The 19,718-nt window shown below is 36.1% G+C and overlaps 2 protein-coding genes across 2 annotated transcripts; one reads left to right on the plus strand and one right to left on the minus strand.

Annotated features, from left to right (window-relative positions):
* Nucleotides 1-620: 620 nt before the first annotated feature.
* LOC146133376 (bile acid-sensitive ion channel-like) lies at nucleotides 621-9,880 on the plus strand. Its single transcript, XM_083397723.1, has 9 exons — nucleotides 621-828; nucleotides 3,582-3,717; nucleotides 4,545-4,757; nucleotides 5,363-5,573; nucleotides 6,025-6,214; nucleotides 6,770-6,906; nucleotides 8,483-8,590; nucleotides 8,927-9,059; nucleotides 9,693-9,880. Exons 1-9 carry the CDS (start codon nucleotides 621-623, stop codon nucleotides 9,878-9,880), a joined length of 1,524 nt encoding a protein of 507 aa, XP_083253849.1.
* Nucleotides 9,881-10,409: 529 nt separating this feature from the next.
* LOC146133377 (SH3 domain-binding protein 5-like) lies at nucleotides 10,410-19,370 on the minus strand. Its single transcript, XM_083396863.1, has 7 exons — nucleotides 19,286-19,370; nucleotides 18,584-18,699; nucleotides 18,262-18,390; nucleotides 16,979-17,143; nucleotides 16,362-16,535; nucleotides 12,872-13,091; nucleotides 10,410-12,371 (listed from the first exon to the last, which is right to left on the minus strand). Exons 2-7 carry the CDS (start codon nucleotides 18,674-18,676, stop codon nucleotides 12,100-12,102), a joined length of 1,053 nt encoding a protein of 350 aa, XP_083252989.1. The 5' UTR covers nucleotides 18,677-18,699; nucleotides 19,286-19,370; the 3' UTR covers nucleotides 10,410-12,099.
* Nucleotides 19,371-19,718: the final 348 nt, after the last annotated feature.

Below are 19,718 nucleotides of genomic sequence, written 5' to 3' on the forward strand. Positions count from 1 at the left end.
TTCTCGAGGGTGAACACAAAGCCCAAGTCTGAAGAATGCCTACTTTCTGAATTGGATTAAATTATCGCATTTCTATTCTCGGGCAAGCGTGTGGGTTGTTTTGTGACATTCCATTGTTGTCGACGGTGGCATGACGGTTGTTGTTATTTGCTGTATAGCAAGTTGTTAAGATGGTGGCATTCTGTTCATTTAAGTAGCCAGTGGTGGTAAAAGGGCGTCGCAGAAAGACACGTCAAGAAGTAGCAGTAAAGCTTATTGCAAATTAACAAGAGTTTAGGCGAGGCGCCGGGAAATTGTCAGATTTTTGCACAGGGGGCGTTTGAAAGGAATTAGGAATTACACTGCAGGCGAAACTTTAAATTATTGCAATGATTCAGAGTCACCTCGGATGGAACTTTTATGTCACGGTTTATACAGCTGTTTTAACAACACAAAAATATTTCATTTTATTGATTTGTGTCTGTTTTAAATGAATGACTACTCTTTGCAAAATAACGTGTCTTTTGTAAAAAGAGGATGTTTCTTGAACTAGCTTTCTTTTAAATCCGATCTTTTCAATACTTGCAGTGAAAAATTCAACGTTTATAGTGATGCGAAACTAAAATCTATATTTCTCCACAATGGAAAGTCTATCTGTAGTGTCGATCCAGCCTAACGGACACACTATGGCCGACGAAAAAGCTGACCAGAAGGTGAATGAAGAGATAGCTGCAAGAAACTGCTTAATCGAGAGAGAATTCGCTTCGAACACCACCTGTCACGGGATTTCTTACTGGTGCACTTCGAAATATATTCTGCAGAAGATTTTCTGGGTTCTACTTGTGCTCGGTAAATTCTAAGCCTTAGCTAACAACATCTTAAATGAAATTGGTTTGGGTTAGTTTTGTTGTGACGTTAACGCATGGAGCAATAAATCATGGGCTCAAGTTTGTAATAAAAAACGGTATTAATCAAAACTGATGTAAATGTAGGCTGAGAAGGAGGAATCAAACAATATTGTAACTAATAAAGTCTCATTTGTTATATCAACGCCCAGGGGCGCCCACAGAAAATTTTCCAGGGGGGGGCAATCAGGGGCGAGAAAATCAAAAAGGGGCTATTTTTTGTCTGACGTTAATGAATAATGACGTCATAAAACAGTGACAGTATGACATCATAGAATGGTGATTGCAAGACGTGATAAAAAAACTAATCAGAAACAGCCAAATACGTCCAGCAAAAGCGACCACGTGCGTCGTCGACAATCCTGTCAGGCGCCAGCTGCGAAATCACGGTGTACAATCGTTAACTTCAGGCAAAAAAACAACCAAGACTGTGAAATATGTGTGATTGAAGATCGTTTTTTTCCGGGTGATATTATGCCACGATTAGAGCAACATCTGCGCCGACCTGTGTGCCAAGTCAGCTAAATTACAAGCTGCGGTTGAGGGGAAATAAGGTGTGTCCGTTGCACACTTAGCACGTGGTCTTAGAGTATGCTTAAGAGCATAATTTTGCGTTAACCATCATTACTTAAAAATGGAGACTTTGAAACGCGCACGACAGTCATCATTATACCTCCTTTTAAGAATCTGCTTCAGTTAAACAAATGTCGATGTTACACCAACATCGGATATTAGCGCAGAGACCGAACAGCGAGGAACATACTGCGTATAATTCGTTTTTTAGCGAGAAAAAAAGAAAGAAGGTTTGACTCAGCGTTGTCAATTGTCGAATACACACTTGCTAATCATAGTCAACATAAACAAATAACGAAAGAAAAAATCAGCGTTTACGGTCGACCAAGCAAAACACGAAAAACGGCGTTTTGCGCTCGATATTGGTTTCGCATTAGATTAATACGCGTGACCCAATCACTTAAAAAGCACGCCGCTTCGAACAGTTTGTTAAACCATGACAAAAACGAACAAAAACGATAATATCACTTACAAAAAGGGGTTTGAACTCCCGCCCACCTGGATACGCCACTGGGGGCAATGGATAATGTATAATATTTTTACCCTTCATAAGTAATACAAATTACACTTATAAATATTACTAATAATCGCATTTTGAAATTCCAGGGGGGGCAAGTGCCCCCCTTTCTCCCCCCCCCGTGCGGGCGCCAATGTCAACGCCTGCAACCTTCAATCAAAAGTTTCCACTTAATGCTTGAACGGACGCCAATTGAGCCACACAATGTCAACAGCCTAATGCTTTATTGCAGTGGTAGCTACTTAGCCGTTTATGGCTTTAAATAGATTGCGGCACCTCTATAAGATTTTTCCGTAGGTTATTCACTAGAATGTCATATTAAACGGAACTGGAACAACACACATCAACTTTAAGCAACGTAGCAAGTTATAATAGGATTTTTCCCCCTCTAATCTTACACAAAAAGGTGTAAGAGTTGGGCAAAAATCAGATTCTGAAAGATTCCCCAATATGTCGCGGCACCCTTGAGCACTCCAGTTGAGAACCACTGCTTTATTGTACTTTGACAAAACATTTGTACCTTTTGAGAGTAAATCAAAGCAAACATAAATCATTTTGACAGACAATATATGAGAAGTTACAATTAAATATGTGAGCAATATATGAGAAGTTACAATTAAAATAAGTGGGAACACCACATAAAACTAGCGCAAAGAAACGTGCTAGCATTAGAGACTATAGATAACACTGGGTATCAGAGGAGGAGACGGGGTAGGTTTGAAACAATTTCGATCATTAAACTAATACCGAGTTCCTGGTCCTACTTTAACCAGTAAACCGTTTAAAACTAGTCCGGATCGGAATCCGATAACCGAGGGTGAAAGTAGCATTTTATCTTATTGGAACGCATGCAAATTTTCAGGAACGCCATAAAGTTACCCCAAAATGTAACCTTAGGCAATTTAAGGTTATCGTTTAATCACGTGCATAAATTTGCCGGCCGTTGGGTGGCTTACTTTTACCACTAGCTGTCATTCCCTCATCCACGTAACTATATAGGGCAGTAATCCACTCACAGGTGTTTTAACCTAACCACTCACAAACTTGGGTGGAAAATAATCCACGCTATGCTATTCCTCCTTTATAGTGTGACGCTTAATACGTTACAAATTTTCTACCGCAGAAGGGTACCACTCTGGACCCGAATAGTCTTTGTAGCCTATGTTACAGTCTCGAGTCTTACTGCGGCAAAACTATCTCCGTCAAGATGCAACTTCGGCTCCGATCTTGTAGGCCTGTTCGGTATTAAATTCGCTAATCAAATCCAAAACTATTTGGCAGTAAAATACAATTAGGATGATTAAGTACAACACGGTAAATTTTTAAAAAATATTATGAATTAATTTTAGCGTCATTCTGTTTCCGTGGTGGCTACCAATAAACCTTGGAACACAATAGACGTTTTTTCAGTAATTTTAATAAAATTATTAAAGCCATAATATTCGATAAAATCGACATTTCGCAGTTTGTTTTTTTACACTGATATGATGGCATGAGGTATTGCTGAAACGTCTATAAACTGCGAAATGTCGATTTTATCTAATATTATGGCTTTAATATTTTTATTATGATCTATTTGTTCGGAGTGTGCAATTTTTAATTTTCAGGTATGACAAGCATGATGTTCTGGCAAGTCGGCATACGCATCAGCGCCTATTACGAATACGAATCGACGACCGACGTTACTTCCGTTTTTTCAACGTCGATAGAGTTCCCGGCAGTCACCATCTGCAACTTCAACAGGTTTCGATAATGTCCATGATTTCGCCATCTTTAAGATTTATTAGTTACTATCAACTTTCCATGATAAACAGAAAGCTCTAAGTTTGGTTTTATATGTTGCTAGTTGTGTAAATAGCTCACCAAATTTATTGTAGTAATGAATCGATGAGTTCACTTAGTATCAGATATTTCGCCCATAGTATTGCGTATCAATGTCGGAATAACGTACTATAGGCAGAGTTGTAATGACTTAAGTCAATGATTTGACTTAAGTGCACTTAAGTCACCGTTTTTAAATGACCTGACTTGACTTCAGTCGTTTTGGGAAAATAACTTTACTTAACTTAAGTATTTTAGATAAATGGCTTGACTTTCACTTAAGTCATTGAATCAAATGACTAGGGTTGAAATTAAGTGTTTTTATTTAAAATTTTATTAAAAAACTGAGCTATTTATCTCAAGTTTTTCACGTAAAACGTTAGATTGCTGCATGATGTTTTTTGGGTTATTTTTTAGTTAGAATATTGCTCATGATCGAACGGGTGTACCATTTTTAATGGTTTATCGTTTTGTTATTTTAGTGGTTTGACTTGGAGGTGACTTTCTCTAATAATGACTTGACTGGGGCAATTGAGGAATTGGACTGAGACTTGATTTGCTATTTTTTGATGATTTTTCTTGTACTTGAGTTGGTTTACAAATGACTTCTGGAACTTTCATTCGCAATGACTTGTTTACAACACTGACTATAAGCATTGATATTCCCATGGATGATGTCAACCCTACAGCCTAATAAGGTGGTTTGGTCGAAAATTTCCCTTTAATTCAACCTTTCGATTGCGAAACAGGTACTTTTCGCCAAGCTCGAGCGAAGAAGAAGAGACGATGCATATACTTAGCCAAGTGGCCTCTCCCCAAGCTGTACATTTCGCCGCCTCATCGGGCCAGGCGATTGACCTGTCCGATCTCACCTACTTCGATTCGCTCGGGACAACTGTAAGCCAATACTTGTCGGAAAAAGGCTACGGATTGACCTCGCGAAACGAACTGAGAATGTGCAAGTGAGAAATGTTCTTACTTTAAACCACTGCCCTTTTTAAGAACACTAAAATGGTGATAAAAGTGTTTTGTGGTGACAATAGATCACTGGTCAGGTTGTGGCAATATATATGATTTTAGTGAGAAAAAGTAGGGCTTTATAGTTTATATTTATAGTAGTATAAAACAATTTACGTAATATTCCAGCAAAATCCTACCAAATATAGGGTACATTTATGTATTAATATATTGTAAAATCTCCTGTAATTCGTGCTATTTTTATGTAGGCCTATATACGGCTATACGTTTTAATTTATTTAATTTCAGAAGTTTTTTAAAAGCTATTCTGACAACAATGCAATATCTTGATAAGTTATAGTAGACCAAATGATTTGTTTTGGCCAATACAATACGTTTTACTAGAAACTTCCATTCTTTATTGTTCAAACAACTTCAATCAACCTATATAAACTACTTTAAAACAGGATTTGCGTGTAACAATAAGTACATGTAATGGCGTAATGCTTATGTGCTATTTATTGATGAAGTAAATGCTGTGCCACTTCGACAAGATATTGCCTAGCAAATCGTGATGAAAGTTATTAATATTCGCCACTTTTCCATTTAGATTCGGCAATCGCCCTTGCAACGAAAGCAGTTTCCAAGCTGTAATAACAGAGTCGGGAAAGTGCTACACATTTAACTTTGACGCCGACGAGACGCTCTATCAATACGTGGGCGGGGCCGGCTACGGCCTTTCCCTTATACTGGACGCAAAACATTGGTCGTACACTGAAGACCCCATCTGGGGAAGCGTAGAAGCAGGGATAAAATTCGAGGTGTCATGATATTAGCACGAAAACACTTTATCATAGCATTATGCCATAATATCGGAACGTCATTGTGTTTTGCGGTGGTTATGCGGCATTAATTGTCCCCTTGGCTGTAATTATTGGGAAAGAAGCAAAACATTATTTGCGCTTTCAGCGTTTTGAAGCTCTATCCCTCGATAGAAGCATTTTGATTGTAATTGTTGTGGTTTTATTGAGAACAACTTTCGTATGTTTGATCCTTTGGCTCTTGAATTATGGCGGGACAGGAATTCGATATTCATCAATTATGGATGATTTTTTACAACCTTTTTCGGTCTATAAAGGGCAAATTTTCTGACATTAAAAAAACGGTTGTGCACTTTTATGTTATTGAAATCAAACCTTGAGCGCAATAGTCCACTTATCAACTAACAAAATACAGCAATGCCCATTCAAATTTCGTGGCTTCTATTGACAGGTCCACAGCAAGGATGTTCCACCTAACGTCGAAAAGTTCGGTATCTCGGTGCCAGTTGGCAGAAAAGCGTACGCCACATTGTCGCGAAAAGATATCGAGGTCATGTACAAACCGTGGGGTGATTGCGACCCCAGCAACGAAAAATCGCTGCAGTACTTTGGAAACTACTCGCTCGTGGCCTGTATGTTAGGTAAGCGATGGAAGATGCTGTTTTAGGTATGGGTTTGCTGGGTGTAAGCTGCATACAGGACACAACCAAAACATTAAAACGATAAGTTGTTATTTAAAACGCATTCGAGTGCGATAGGATACGACTGTCGGCCGCGCATATCAATATAGTGCTAGAGCAGTGGTTTCACGCAATCCTGAATATTGATGTATTTGCATACACATAAACTATGGAGTTACCTATAGAATAATATTCAAATAGACAAAATGCTTACAATTCTGGACGCAATGTTTTGAAATTTTACAAGAATGTACGCCAAATGCACAAATAGCTAAAGATACGGATTTAGTGTTCATTTGCGTTATTACGAGTTTTAATCACAATAATTCCTGGGTACCAAAAAGTGACCAAGAATTGATTAAAAAGCGTGATTTATGAAACCAATACCACAACAACTATCTTGTAAGTCATTTTTAACATTTGTCTAGTTTCCAAGATCCAATGTTTGTTTTTATTTGTTGTTCGTTAAAAAACAACCGAGGCCCAAACGCGATAAATTTTTTCTTTGTTTTGCAGAGTGTTATGGCACATACATACAGTATGAGTGCAATTGCAGGCCCTTCGATTACTACTGGATGACCGACGTAACTGAATGCACGCCGACACAAATGGCCAACTGTAGCTCGCTTGTTATTGGTAGAGTTGAAATAGAGGTAACAGAAATTACTGTATGCTTTACTTAGTTATGAAAATTGCAGACTAAGCTTTATTATCTACTGCCGTGGTCGGCAAACGCCAGTCCGTGGACCGGTACCGGTCCGCGAGGAGTTCGTTACCGGTCCGTAGCAGGGTTGTAAAATTAAAATTTTGTTGAAAAATGAACTTAAATATCCTTATTTTGAGAAGCTGGTAAGAATATAGGAATTGGTAATTATTTTATAACAGTGTAATTTAAGAAAAAAACGTAAAGGCCTAAAAGTTTTATTGAAATGAGCCGCGGACTGGGTTAAACTAAATTGTTTGGATGGCCGGATGCCGCTCGCGGGTTTCAGTTAGTTCAATAATTCTTAGATGGGAGCATCTCTTTGCGGCAAAACAAGCATAAAGTTTGCATTGAAAGTTGTAATAAATTTCCTTTCCTGAACATTTGTTGTTTTTTCAAGGCCGGTCCGCGACAAAATTTTAGTTTTAAACTGGTCCGCAGTGCAAAAAAGGTTGCCGACCCCTGATCTACTGGATCTTAATTAACACCAAGAACTAAATCCTATTCAATAATTCCCATTATCCTCGATATTCCACTGTGCTATACAAACATTTAACGCCAGACTTGGACAACTAGATAATTCTAGTTTTCTAATTTATTGAATTAGAGCAAAATGCGGCTAATTCTAATTCGAATCTAATTTGGATTTTACCAAAAATGCTACTTTGTCCAACGGCATTTTTTAGTGAATTTCAATTAAATTTTTTTGGTTGGAACGACTTGTATGTAATTTTTACAGTCTAAAAAGCATAATAAGGCATAAAAATTAGCACAGGGCAATAAATTACGGTTAAAATTAAAATTGGTTGTAAATAATTAAATGTGATTCTAGTTCATTGAAATTTGTTTAGGAATTCGATAATTCTAACTGAAATGCTCTAATTTTAATTCTAATCTAATTTTAAAAAGCTAAAATAAATAGGCTATAGTTGTCCAAGTCTTTTTAACGCTCCCTGAGGAACCTACGTCATTTATAATCGGATTTTCATACAGATTGACGATTTATCGAAATAAACCAGAGTCGGCAACCTTTAACTAGTCGCGGGCCAAAACCAACCCAGAAAGATTTGGTTAGCTGCAACAAAAAACAATCGCTCATATAGTTTAAAGTTTAGTTACTAGGGCCGTTGAACTTTCGCTGTTATGCTCATATTTAAAAGACGCCCTGAATATTTGCGAAGTGCATTGAATTTCGATCACTTACACTAGTTTGTGAAACTTGTGTTGTTGAGTATTCCAGGGACTCGGCTGAAAATATTTCTCTAAGACGCAAACATACCAGATGGATGCCAGATGGATAGGATTGGCCCGATGTACAAAAAATACTTTCATTTACGTATTTAAAATTGTAATGAAAAAATATGGGGAATGGCCTCGTGCCCATCAGTTTGCAAAAGAGGTAGCGGTCCGTTGACTATCATTGGCGGGCCCGCTGGCCGTAGGTTGTAGACCTCTGAGATAAACCGTTGAAGAAAATATCACACCTCTAAAAATCGATATTTCGAAAACAAACCTATTTGATTTAGCTGGACCCTGACACTTGCGGTTGTACCGTTCCATGCAAAATGACGAACTACCCTGTCCAGATGTCGTACAGCTACATGCCAAACCTCAACGCAAAATCGCACTACGAGGTATGGAGTGAACTGACTATACGCATAACGTGGTGTCAGGTAACTGTACACCAACTATCACCAATCCAGATTATACCAATAACTTGACTGTAGTGAACACTAAATTTCAAATGCATGCGATATACCACATTTACTTTGTTGTTTTTTATGTGCTGTTTTTCTTCCTTAATTTTCATTTAGCTGTTGTTTATACAAGTTCATTTTTAGTTTCGTCTTCCAGATTTAGGTTTCACTTTTCATTTCTCACTTAGATTATTCGGGTCTTTGTAACGCATTTACACTAAAATAACGTTAATAAAAACTGTTTTTTGCCTAACTGCGTTTTCTTATGGACAGAACAACTTTAACGACTCTACCGGTTATGCGTCGGAAAACATCCTGGCGCTAGATGTCTCTTTTAATGTAATTGGATACTCGAAGGAAACTCAATCTAAGAAGGTCGATGAGTCGGGACTTCTAAGTGATATTGGTATTTCTGTCATATATAAATTTGCTAACTGGAAAAGTCCTGCAATGTGCTATTTGGTTGTTTTATCGCAGTGGTACTCACACTTTGTTCCTTGACAGTTCATAGCTTTAGTGTACAAATTTTTACTTTCTTAGCGAAAGCTAAAAACGTTTCAGAACCACTGCTTTTAAATTTTTTTATCAGGTCCAAGAAAGCACCAGAAGTAATTTTATTAAAGCAATAAGCTATAGTGACTCTAAATCTGTGATGTATTAAAGTTACGTTATTTTCACAAAAAGGGAAAGAATACCTTTAAGGGCGTAGTTAACTTAACGGCAGTGATAAAATTCAGCCGGGACGTCTTTCCAGTAAGGTACCGTGCTCTTTTCTAAGCCTGGCCATCTCCTTGGATGTTTTAAACTAAATATCAGTCGCACACTAAAAAGACGCTCTTCGTGCCAGAAGAGCTTTTTCCATGCCTGGTAACAACATCATATACATCAGTCGCATATTTACGCACAGCATCGAACAGTAACCTCACATTTCCAAAAGTGGATTTAGACGTCCCATTATGACGTAACGTTGTGACGTAATCTTAAAAACAATTCCTTTCGTTTCGGTAGGAACATCATTTAATTTTGTCCCTGCTTAAAGGTGGCCAATTGGGATTGTGGATTGGAATGAGCGTCGTCACAACGGCCGAGATAATCCAATACCTCATTATGCGAGTGGCTGGAGGTGCAGCGATGTTGGTTCGCCGGTTTAAAAGAAGAAATACTCTAGGCGCGGCAAGCGTGACCAATGGTAGCGTTAGGAGAACGGCTTTTTTCAAGTCGAATTAACTTTTATAGTTTAATTGAAGAAAACTACCTGTTCGAGATATTTTATTTATATTGTCACATACCATGATAATAGCCACTCCAAACTATGTAAAAGCGACAAAAACGACATACTCTTACGTCCTGCTAAAGTGAATTGATCCTTGCCCAACGCGAAGTAGCCCGAAACGTACATGACGAATACATGTCTTCCAACTACAGTATGTTATACTCTTATCCTAATGGTGGGCAAGATATTTAAAATCCTAATAGTGAGCGAGATATTATATTTTAAAGTGAATTAAACTTCTTGTCATTATTTAATCTAAGTTTAGTAAAAAAAACATGAACGAACGAAACCGATGACGTAGACAAAATATGACGTTTTAATTACCGAAATGCTGACGCGCATGCCAAGTGTGGTGCTGATGAAGCCTTAGGGAACTGAATGGACATTTACCGAGTGCAATTTTAACAAACATCCTTCACGATCGTGCTTTTTATTTTTTTTCTTCTGTGCCGACTCTTATTTTCTTCTCTTACTGAGCGCGACTTTGTAAATACATATCACAAACCATATGATTAAATTCTTTTTTTTTTCCTATTTTAATAATAAAATAACCCGTCGTTCTGTGGTCGGCCAATTCTTTACTGTAAACAAGTAAAAAGTAACACTTTTGACGCAAAAAATCACCCGGCAAATACAGAATAACACAAGAAGCGGATTTTGGCGGATAAGTCGGCTTTTTATGAATATCCCAAGTGCAAGGCATACAAACTCTTGTTTTCAAAATTGTAAGAAATGTATAGAATGTTAATAAGGCATTTATACTAAAAATAAATACCACTAGATTACAAGCATTAACATAACCAGGATCGTAAAATGGCAACGAAAATATTTATCTGCCCTTTTAATGCTTTTTACCAACCAACCAGCATTCATTCATTCACTTATTTGCGGAGTTCACCTAGACTACGCAAGGTACGCTAGTGTATAAAAAAGTCATTCTACTAGCGATGAAAACAACGGTATAGTCCTACTAGCTCATAATAACGAAAACAAGTTTGAGCTTTAACGTAAGGCATATTTTACGTTAAACAGCCTTAGATGCAAACTTACAGCCCTTGGGTATAATTACGACTGGTGCATATACAGGCGATGGGGTTTGCTTGTAAATCATCACGACGCAGTAATGACGTTGGTTTCATAACGTCCCTAGCATAAAAACATAAACAGCTCGCCAGCTGATTGCAAGGCATCAATTCTCTCACAATTGCGTCATAATGTAACATAACGCGTCGTAACAAGTGGGCAAATAAGATTTGGTAACAGTGATTTATGGGAGTTTTGTTGAAAGTTTCTGCTTCACTTTAAGAGCAAGAAAAGTTAAACGTAATTTATTTTTTATTTTAAAGGTGTTAAAAAGTTTATTTTTGTTTATTAAGAAAGCTAATGAAAACAGAAAATTTTCTATTAAACATTAAAAAAATATAAAAAAAAAACGCCTGAAAATAAAAAAAGTGTTTGATATTTTAGGAAAAAAACGAAAATAACAGTTCAAAAGACATATTCCCAATCATGCATAAAAACGAAAATGTGTACGTTTGCAGTCAATTCGGGAAATCATGATCCAGTTTTAAACTAAACTCAAGTGGCAAGTAGTTATCAAAACTAATATTTGCAACTTTTAAAAGTAATACTAAATTAACAGATGTTTTCGGAGGATAGCAGTAAACCACACTGTGCAAAAGATTTATCTAACGGTAAAAACTACACAACCTATTTTGAAATCTCATAAGCACATAAACGTGTTTCCACTAAAAGTTTAAACAAAAAAAAACTTACTTCTGTCAGGTCGTCCTATTGGGTTTTATATAATTATTGGGTGTTAAAAAGTTAAACAAAAGGTCATACAACGCAAATAAATAGCTCTTCAACTGTTAAGCTTCTTTGGTTTAGGAAGAACTAATAAAGGTATAAAATATGTTGGTTTTCCTTTTGAATCTTTTAGTATAGAAGCACCCATAGGGCATGCCAAACAACTAAAAGTGCTAACAGTAACCACAGTAGCAATACTTATAAGCCTAGCGTCCACAACAGGACTGGTTAGTAATAGTTGTTTACCACGCACAGTGAAACCAACCCAAAAACGCATTATCGATTCGAAAGACGTTAACACAAACGGTAAAAATAGTACATTACCTAGTGCGAAAAAAATCTAGAAAAAATCAATTTAATAACTTCACGTATTGGAAACGGAGACTTGAGCAAGGCCGGCAATGGTCAAAAGCACCTCTGACTTTTTTTCGACAGCAGGGCTTGGCATTTTGGATTGACTCGGCGAACTGTGCTTTGGCGATCTCGGTAAACTGATCGTAGTCTGGCGGTTGTCGAGTTTCGTGTTCGGCTCGACTTGTTCATCACTTTTTGCACTCTTAGTTGGTTCTTCTAGTGGCGTTGTGACGGCGGATTGTTTTTGCGGGAAAGCGGCTTCATTTAAGTCGCTCGAAGTACCTTATGTACAAAAATGCATTTTTTTGCACAAAGCTAAATGTAAACAGCTTTGGACCAAAAAGAAAGTAGCAGTGGTGTATTCGCTGTTGCAGGACTAGGCATTATCTGATATGAGCTGTGTTTTCCAATTTTAATCATTTTATTTATTTTCGTTGTAATTTTGTTTATTGTTGTCATTTTATTTATTTTCTAACCATGAAACAATATTACTATCTGGTCATCATAATGTTAAAAATACATGGCATTTCATGATGCTGTTCCAAATACAGCAAAAAAAGCATAGATAATTTGTGCAATTTCATGAAAATATCAGAAATCGTTGCATGCAGGCAAAATTAAAAAAGTAAAACAAGAAATTCTTTTAAATTATACAGTCATCACTTAATGTGCAAAATCTATTTGCTAACACTTAAAACGTAGCCGAACCACATTAACCCAGTGTAGCTAAACGTGTAAAGCGTATGAAAATACCCCGCTGAATTACATAAAGTTGAGCTTACTTTTACTTCTTCCCTGCGTTGGCTGCCGCTCCGAGGTGTTAGGAGCCACAGTCTCAGCACCTACACCTGGCTCCCTCGTGTGTACAGCAGGGTCTTGGTAGGACCGCCGTTGTGCGTGAATGGATTCGCTGATGTTTTCCAGGTTAAGTAACGCCTCTGAGTAAGCCTGTTTCTCTTTGTTTAGTGAGGCGTCCACTTCAGTTACTGCTATCGTCAAGTTCTTAAAACAAATATCAATGATTGCCAAAAAAAAAACAATCATCCTACAGGGTTTTTATATTAAGCTAGCTAAATGCTTTTATTGTCATGTATATTTATCAAATTTACACTCTGTATTCTTTTGCAAGTTATATAAGAAAATGTAGTATAAGATTAGGAAAAAATCATGTTGAAGGTAGCTTGGGTCAAATAATTGACATTTTACCTATAACTATAGAGCATCTATTTTAATGGTATTTCGTTAATTTTCTACCAATTGAGAAGAATATCAGTATTTTTTATATCATTAATAAACAAAACGTTTTGGTTTACAATTATGACAGTGGTAGACTTGTGTGACGACTCAACAGACAGAACTCATTATCATTTCCGTCAGTAGTAGTATTCACATTTATTAAATGATAATTATAGTTGCAGTAAAGCTTTGCAACATATGCAAGATCTTATTAATCATCATTAGCTCTAGCATATGGCCCACAGTAGGGTGGAGTGAAAAAAATAAAAATCACCAATTCAAAAAAAGTCCCCTCTCAATAGTTGCCTTTGGTCCCAAAACTAAGTTTAAAAATATTTTTGGGAAGTTGCCTCGAATACTCAGGTGACAACCCTGAGTCAAAGGTCATGCAGGGGTCAAATCCCAGAAAAATGCCATAACTCTTTAACCTGTGGTGCTAAAGAGTTAGTTTTGATGCCAAAAGAAGCAGAATGTGCACTTTCCTATCTGTCCTAAAAGAACTATTTGTCCTAATTTCATTAGATATATGGTTATTTTCATAAAATGTAATTTTTGGTTCAAATATGAATAAGACATAGGATTATGCACCGTTTTACATCACAATAACATATTCACAACACAATAAATCAGCATAATGAGTATAAAATATCTCTAACCAATGAAACACACATTTGAGAGGTTTTAGATGAAGCACAAGCACAGGATGGCAACAGCAAACAAATATAAAATTGGGTTTCATAATATTAAAATAGCGTAGACCAGGGGTGTTCAAATGATTTCTGCCATGATCCAACACAGCCAAACCTGACAACATGATGATCCACCAAATACCAATAGTAAACATATTGGACACGCTTTAATTTTTATGGTGCTTTATTTATGTAAACGCGATAACTTTAATACTTCCCCTGTTTCAGACATTTTATGTCTTACAATAGCATCGAATTTGGATTTTCTGTTGCTGACTGATATCCTCAAACGCTTACAAAGATTAGCATTTGGGAGTTTCTTTCTATGCTGATTTTTTTTTTTTTTTTTCAAAATTCATTTACACTGACAATTGGTTCACATAAAAACACTGTGGAAAGTTTGTTTTTTAAGACTACATTAGAAGATCCGCACAAAATGCTGAAAAGATCCGGAACCGGATCGCGATCCGCCATTTTAACATGACCGGCATAGACGTTCTGCCAGTTTTATGCAGGGAGAAAATGGCATCAGCATGAGGACCTAAGCTTGGAATTGATTTTTGGTATTTTATCGCTTCATCAGTTTTCGTGAACGAATCTTTAGCCTGGTCAGGCCGTCACGTCTGTCGAAGCCAGCTACTGATGATGAAGCTTCTGTAACAAGCTTTATGTGGCGCTCCACAGCTTGATTGTGGCATGGGTGGCACATAATGAGCCTTTCTTCTCTGATTTTTTTAACATCAAGGTTGGTCAGGTGTCGAATTGCTGGTGGTTCATTGGTTTGGTCAGAATTTAAGTCCACAAGTTTGTAGTAAGATTTAGCATGAAAAAGTTTTGAAGCTTGTAACCGAATCTTAATCAGCAATAGCTGGCTTCGAAAGACGTGACGGCCTGACCAGGCTAAAGATTCGGTCACGAAAACTGATGAAGCGATACAATCAGGGCTGGGGAGCCGGAGCTGGAGCACGGAGCTAAGCATTTTCTCTAGAGCCAGAGCCATTTTTATTACTTTTGTGGAACTGGAGCGGGAGCCATTTTTATTATTTTTGTGGAGCTGGAGCCATTTTTCAATTTGTGGTGCTAAAGCTAAGAAATTATATTTTGTTCCATCTCCAACGTTAGTTAGCCAAAAGCAATTTTTAAAACACCGGATATGGAGCCAAAGGATATGAGTTTTACTACTCCGGAGCTGGAGCCTGAGCCATTTAATAAGTGCCTGATGGCTCCGGAGCTGGAGCGGGAGCTAATGCTATTTTACGGTGGCTCCCCAGCCCTGGATACAATACCAAAAATCAATTCCAATCTTAGGTCCTCATGCTGATGCCATTTTCTCCCTGCATAAAACTGGCAGAACGTCTACGCTAATTTAATATTATGAAACCCAATTTTGTATTTGTTTGCTGTTACCATCCTGTGCTGGTGCTTCATCTAAAACCTCTCAAATGTATGTTTCATTGGTTAGAGATATTTTATACTCATTATGCTGATTTATTGTGTTGTGATTATGTTATTGTGATGTAAAACTGTGCATAATCCTATGTCGTATTCACATTTGAACCAAAAATGACATTTTATGAAAATAACCATATATCTAATGAAATTAGGACAAATAGTTCTTTTAGGACAGATAGGAAAGTGCACATTCTGCTTCTTTTGGCATCAAAACTAACTCTCTAGCACCACAGGTTAAAGAGTTATGGCATTTTTCTGGGATTTGACCCCTACATGACCTTTGCATCAGGGTTGTCACCCGAGTATTCAAGGCAACTTCCAAAAAACATTTTTAAACTTAGTTTTAGGACCAAAGGCAACTATTGAGAGGGGACTTTTTTTAAATTAGTGATTTTTATTTTTTTCACTCCACCCTAGCCCACAGCCACAAGAGATGGCAATTTAAATCACACATGTCCTTTGGTTTATTATTTAAAGGTAAAGATTTATGGTAGTTATCAACTAGAAAATTTTATTTTTGATATTTGAAGGGGTTAGATAAACTCAAAAAATAATTTTATTTGTTGTTTGTCAAACAGTCAAGAACAGAAAAGTCTACATTGCTGTACTTATATTTTTTGGTTTAATGTAGTATAGTGTTCTATTTTTAATTTAATGTAATATACAATGAAAATCCAGAAAAAGCTTGATTTGTCAAGCAGAAAAGTCTGCAACTGAAAGGCAAATCCCGCCGTAAAATAATTTGTAGAATAGTTTCCAGGCAAAATTTATTGTAAAGCAAGACAAGTCTGACCTGTGGGCTGTTGTTTGCTCAAGCCTGATCTAATGTGTATAATAATTTGCACATATCACAAACCGCATGATTAACCATAAAACAATAAAATATTTAAAATACCTGCAGCTTTTTGTGAATTTGATCTTTTTTTTCAAAATATCCTCTTGACCTGGCAATGTGCACTTTTAATTTCTTTTCCAGATTTTTTACATTGCGTTCAACTTTTTTGAAAACTTCTGCTTTTTGTTGATGCTCAATTTCGCTATCGATGCGCTCCTTTTCAGCTTCATTTACCTAAAACAGAAGATCTGGTTGCAAAATACCAACTTTTTGTCCAAATTCATATTATTGATTTAATGAGTTTGGTATTAAATAGCTTTATATCTTTTTTAACTCAGGTTTAATTTCCATGATATATACATAGAAGGAAAATTGGTCAAATAAGGGAGTCAAGGTAAATCAAGTAGATGCTAAAAGCATATAGAAAACAAATAACATCCATATAGAAAAATAGCAATAGCTAATAGGGTATACAGTAAACTGATGGCATTTTTGAAAATCCTCTTATGACAATCCTAAGCATGGTGCCTACTGCCTATGCCATAACATACTTCCTGACACAAAAGCTGGATTATAGACCTAATAAGGCAATTCTCCTTTCGTGTACCCCATCCCAGCAACAATTGACTGCCTATAGTTTTATTACTGGACATATGGACAAAGAAATTTTGATTTACCTTCAAATTGGCATGATTTAACATTTCAGGCCAAGCAGTGTTGTTAGTGTCGTGGCCTCCTTTAACCAAAGCTTGTTCAGCTACCGTTACCATCTCACGGGCAGCATTGTGCATACTCACAGCACGCTCAAATCTAATGGCAGCTTTTTGCGCTTCTTGAAGGGCCTACGAAAATTCAAGGTAATAAATTAAAGATTTAGTGCTTTAAAAAATATAAATAAATAGTAAAAGCTACATTTATTAATTCTCAGAGATATCAATATGATTTATATGAATGCAGAAAATTAAACTTAAAATAAAAGAAAAAAAAATTTTTTTTTTTTCATTACCCTAATCTTGGAACTAAAACGCCATAATTACCAATACCATGTGTAGATCTAGGATAATATCCTAGATAAAATATTACAGTCAGATACAATGAGTACAAATATTATTTGTTTGTGGCACAGAAACTTATAACATTAATTTACAAAACTATGGAAAATCACGACAGCTGAAAACTAGTGACAAACATGCTGTTCAAATAACAGTTAACACATAAATAATTTGCACAAAACTAAGAAATGTATTTAGCTATTTTTGTTAACATTACCTTACTGCTTTGACTATAAAAATTGGAGAAAAATAGTGCATTTGCTGACGAAGTCAGAGTATACAATAAGGTATATAATTAAAAAAATGCATTTAAACAACAAAAATGTTTTAGGATTGCATGCCTATGTACCCCTGTGTAGACCTATGATCTACAAACATCTTATTAATCTCATTTTCTTTATACAATAAGGCTTTGTAATTTAATAAAATCACTGATATTACTAATTTGGTAGGAAGCAAATAGATTTATATAATTGAATTACTACATTAACATTGGACAACAGTTGGGACAATTTCAAACATTCAATTTTATATACGGATGGTTGACTAACAAGCAAACAAACCTTAAAGCTAGAGCATACAGATGTTTTTACAGACACGCCATCATAAATGTTATTCAAATGAATTGGCAATTTTTATGTTGATTTGTTATTTCCCATGTGTTGTGAGATTATTGTACAGGTATAATATGGATTTGGTATTTGGTCTTAGTACTAAACAACCCTAAAAGGGTCTCTAGTCTCTACTGTTCAAATTTTGACCCAGAATGGAAAGAAACATACAAGAAAAATGGTTAACACTCTTTCTTACTGATATAAAAAAACAGCTGTTCCAAAAATTCAATGAACATAATACAAACTAGAAAAACTAAAAATGAAACAGCCATGAGAATAATACAAAATTCAAACCTCTTCAGACTTCTTTCTTGCTTCAAAGTAGGGTCTTGCCTTGGTGATATTGTCTGCAATCCGTTTGGCAACAGTATTTAAATGATGGGTAGACTCAGTAAGGGTTGTCCTGTATTGGTTGCGTTTTTCCTACAAAAATAAAATAATTTTGTCAGTGTTAAACAACTGTCTTCTATTTTTAACTTGAACAAGTGCTGTCTATTTTATTGTCTTAGTAATAACGCACAGCTATTGGCTCAACATATTTTTTCTTATTACCCTTTTTTTTAATAATACTTAGAATCCCAAGCTTTGCAACATCATAGTTTAATTAAACCCTTACTGTTAAAATGTTTTCCAAAACATTGATACGTTCACTTGCAGAGTTGAGGGATTCTAGGTGCTGCCTAATTTGTGGATCCACAGGGCCTTCCATTTTGTTTGTTGTCTAGTATCTGCCTAAATTTAATGAACAATAAATACAAACAAACAGCAATTTTTAGAAACTATAACAAATAGAAGTAAATAATGTTAAAAAGAAACACTACAAAACCGTGTAAAAGACCTGTGTTTTCACAGTTCATAAAATGTATTGGTAAATCTTTGTTTCAGACAAATCACTTAAAACAAAACAAAATCACTTTGTTGTTTTAGTGAATTTTTAGTGTCTTAATTTCATATTCTAGACCAGCGCCAACCAAACCCCCATGTTAATATTATTTTGTTGTAAAATTTTAGTAAGATGTTACAAGGATATGGCGCTGGTCTAGAATCCTACCACAATATTACATCAACGCACAATATTTGGGTTTTTATTATATTCATTATTTAACAATAATACTTGACCCACCCTAACTTGAACGTTAACCCACACCCCAACCCAAATAACGTGGATTGTGGTAAGATTCTAGACCAGTGCCGTTTGGATTGATTGTCAACAAACTACTAAGATTATGAAAAAAAATAGTCTATTTTTAATAGCGATTATGGTTTATTAAGACCAGTTATTAACACCAGATGCTAAACTTTGTTAAACCTTATTTACCTGGAAGCTACGTTCGTTTTCTGGCGTTTCCTTTACAAGTTCACAAGTTCACCGCAGCGGGCAACTTCCCTATGGATTAACTAACTAGGTGGCAACCTTTTGTTTACAATAAAATCACGCGACAAATTTATCGCTTGTCGCCTATCTTCACTGCACTGTATGAACTTTTTGGTTTGCAGCAGGATTGGATTTGTTCAGATCAGTCACAGATATACTAATAAAGTAATACAATTTATAACAACAGAATGAATAGATAAATGTTTGCAGTATTAGTTCTACCACCGTCGCGTACTTCTTCTCGTTAGATTTGCCTTGCGCCAACAATACATAGACTTTGCGATAAGAAATCACACGTTTGAAACCACAACGAGCAGACAATGACTATAGTTGCCAAGTTTAGGGAAAAAAGAGAAGTTAAAAATATTTGACCTAA

Source organism: Ascidiella aspersa, chromosome 9 (assembly GCF_963924565.1).
Source record: "Ascidiella aspersa chromosome 9, kaAscAspe10.2, whole genome shotgun sequence".
Classification (NCBI taxonomy): Eukaryota; Metazoa; Chordata; class Ascidiacea; order Phlebobranchia; family Ascidiidae; genus Ascidiella; species Ascidiella aspersa.

Coding starts and splice junctions, on each gene's coding strand:
- LOC146133376 (XM_083397723.1), top strand. CDS start 621: ATGGAAAGTCTATCTGTAGTGTCGATCCAGCCTAACGGACACACTATG. Junction 829..3,581: donor CTGGGTTCTACTTGTGCTCG/GTAAATTCTAAG, acceptor TTTAATTTTCAG/GTATGACAAGCATGATGTTC. Junction 4,758..5,362: donor AACGAACTGAGAATGTGCAA/GTGAGAAATGTT, acceptor TTTTCCATTTAG/ATTCGGCAATCGCCCTTGCA.
- LOC146133377 (XM_083396863.1), bottom strand. CDS start 18,676: ATGGAAGGCCCTGTGGATCCACAAATTAGGCAGCACCTAGAATCCCTC. Junction 18,391..18,583: donor TTTTGGAAAACATTTTAACA/GTAAGGGTTTAA, acceptor TTATTTTTGTAG/GAAAAACGCAACCAATACAG. Junction 12,372..12,871: donor AACGCAGGGAAGAAGTAAAA/GTAAGCTCAACT, acceptor TTTGTACATAAG/GTACTTCGAGCGACTTAAAT.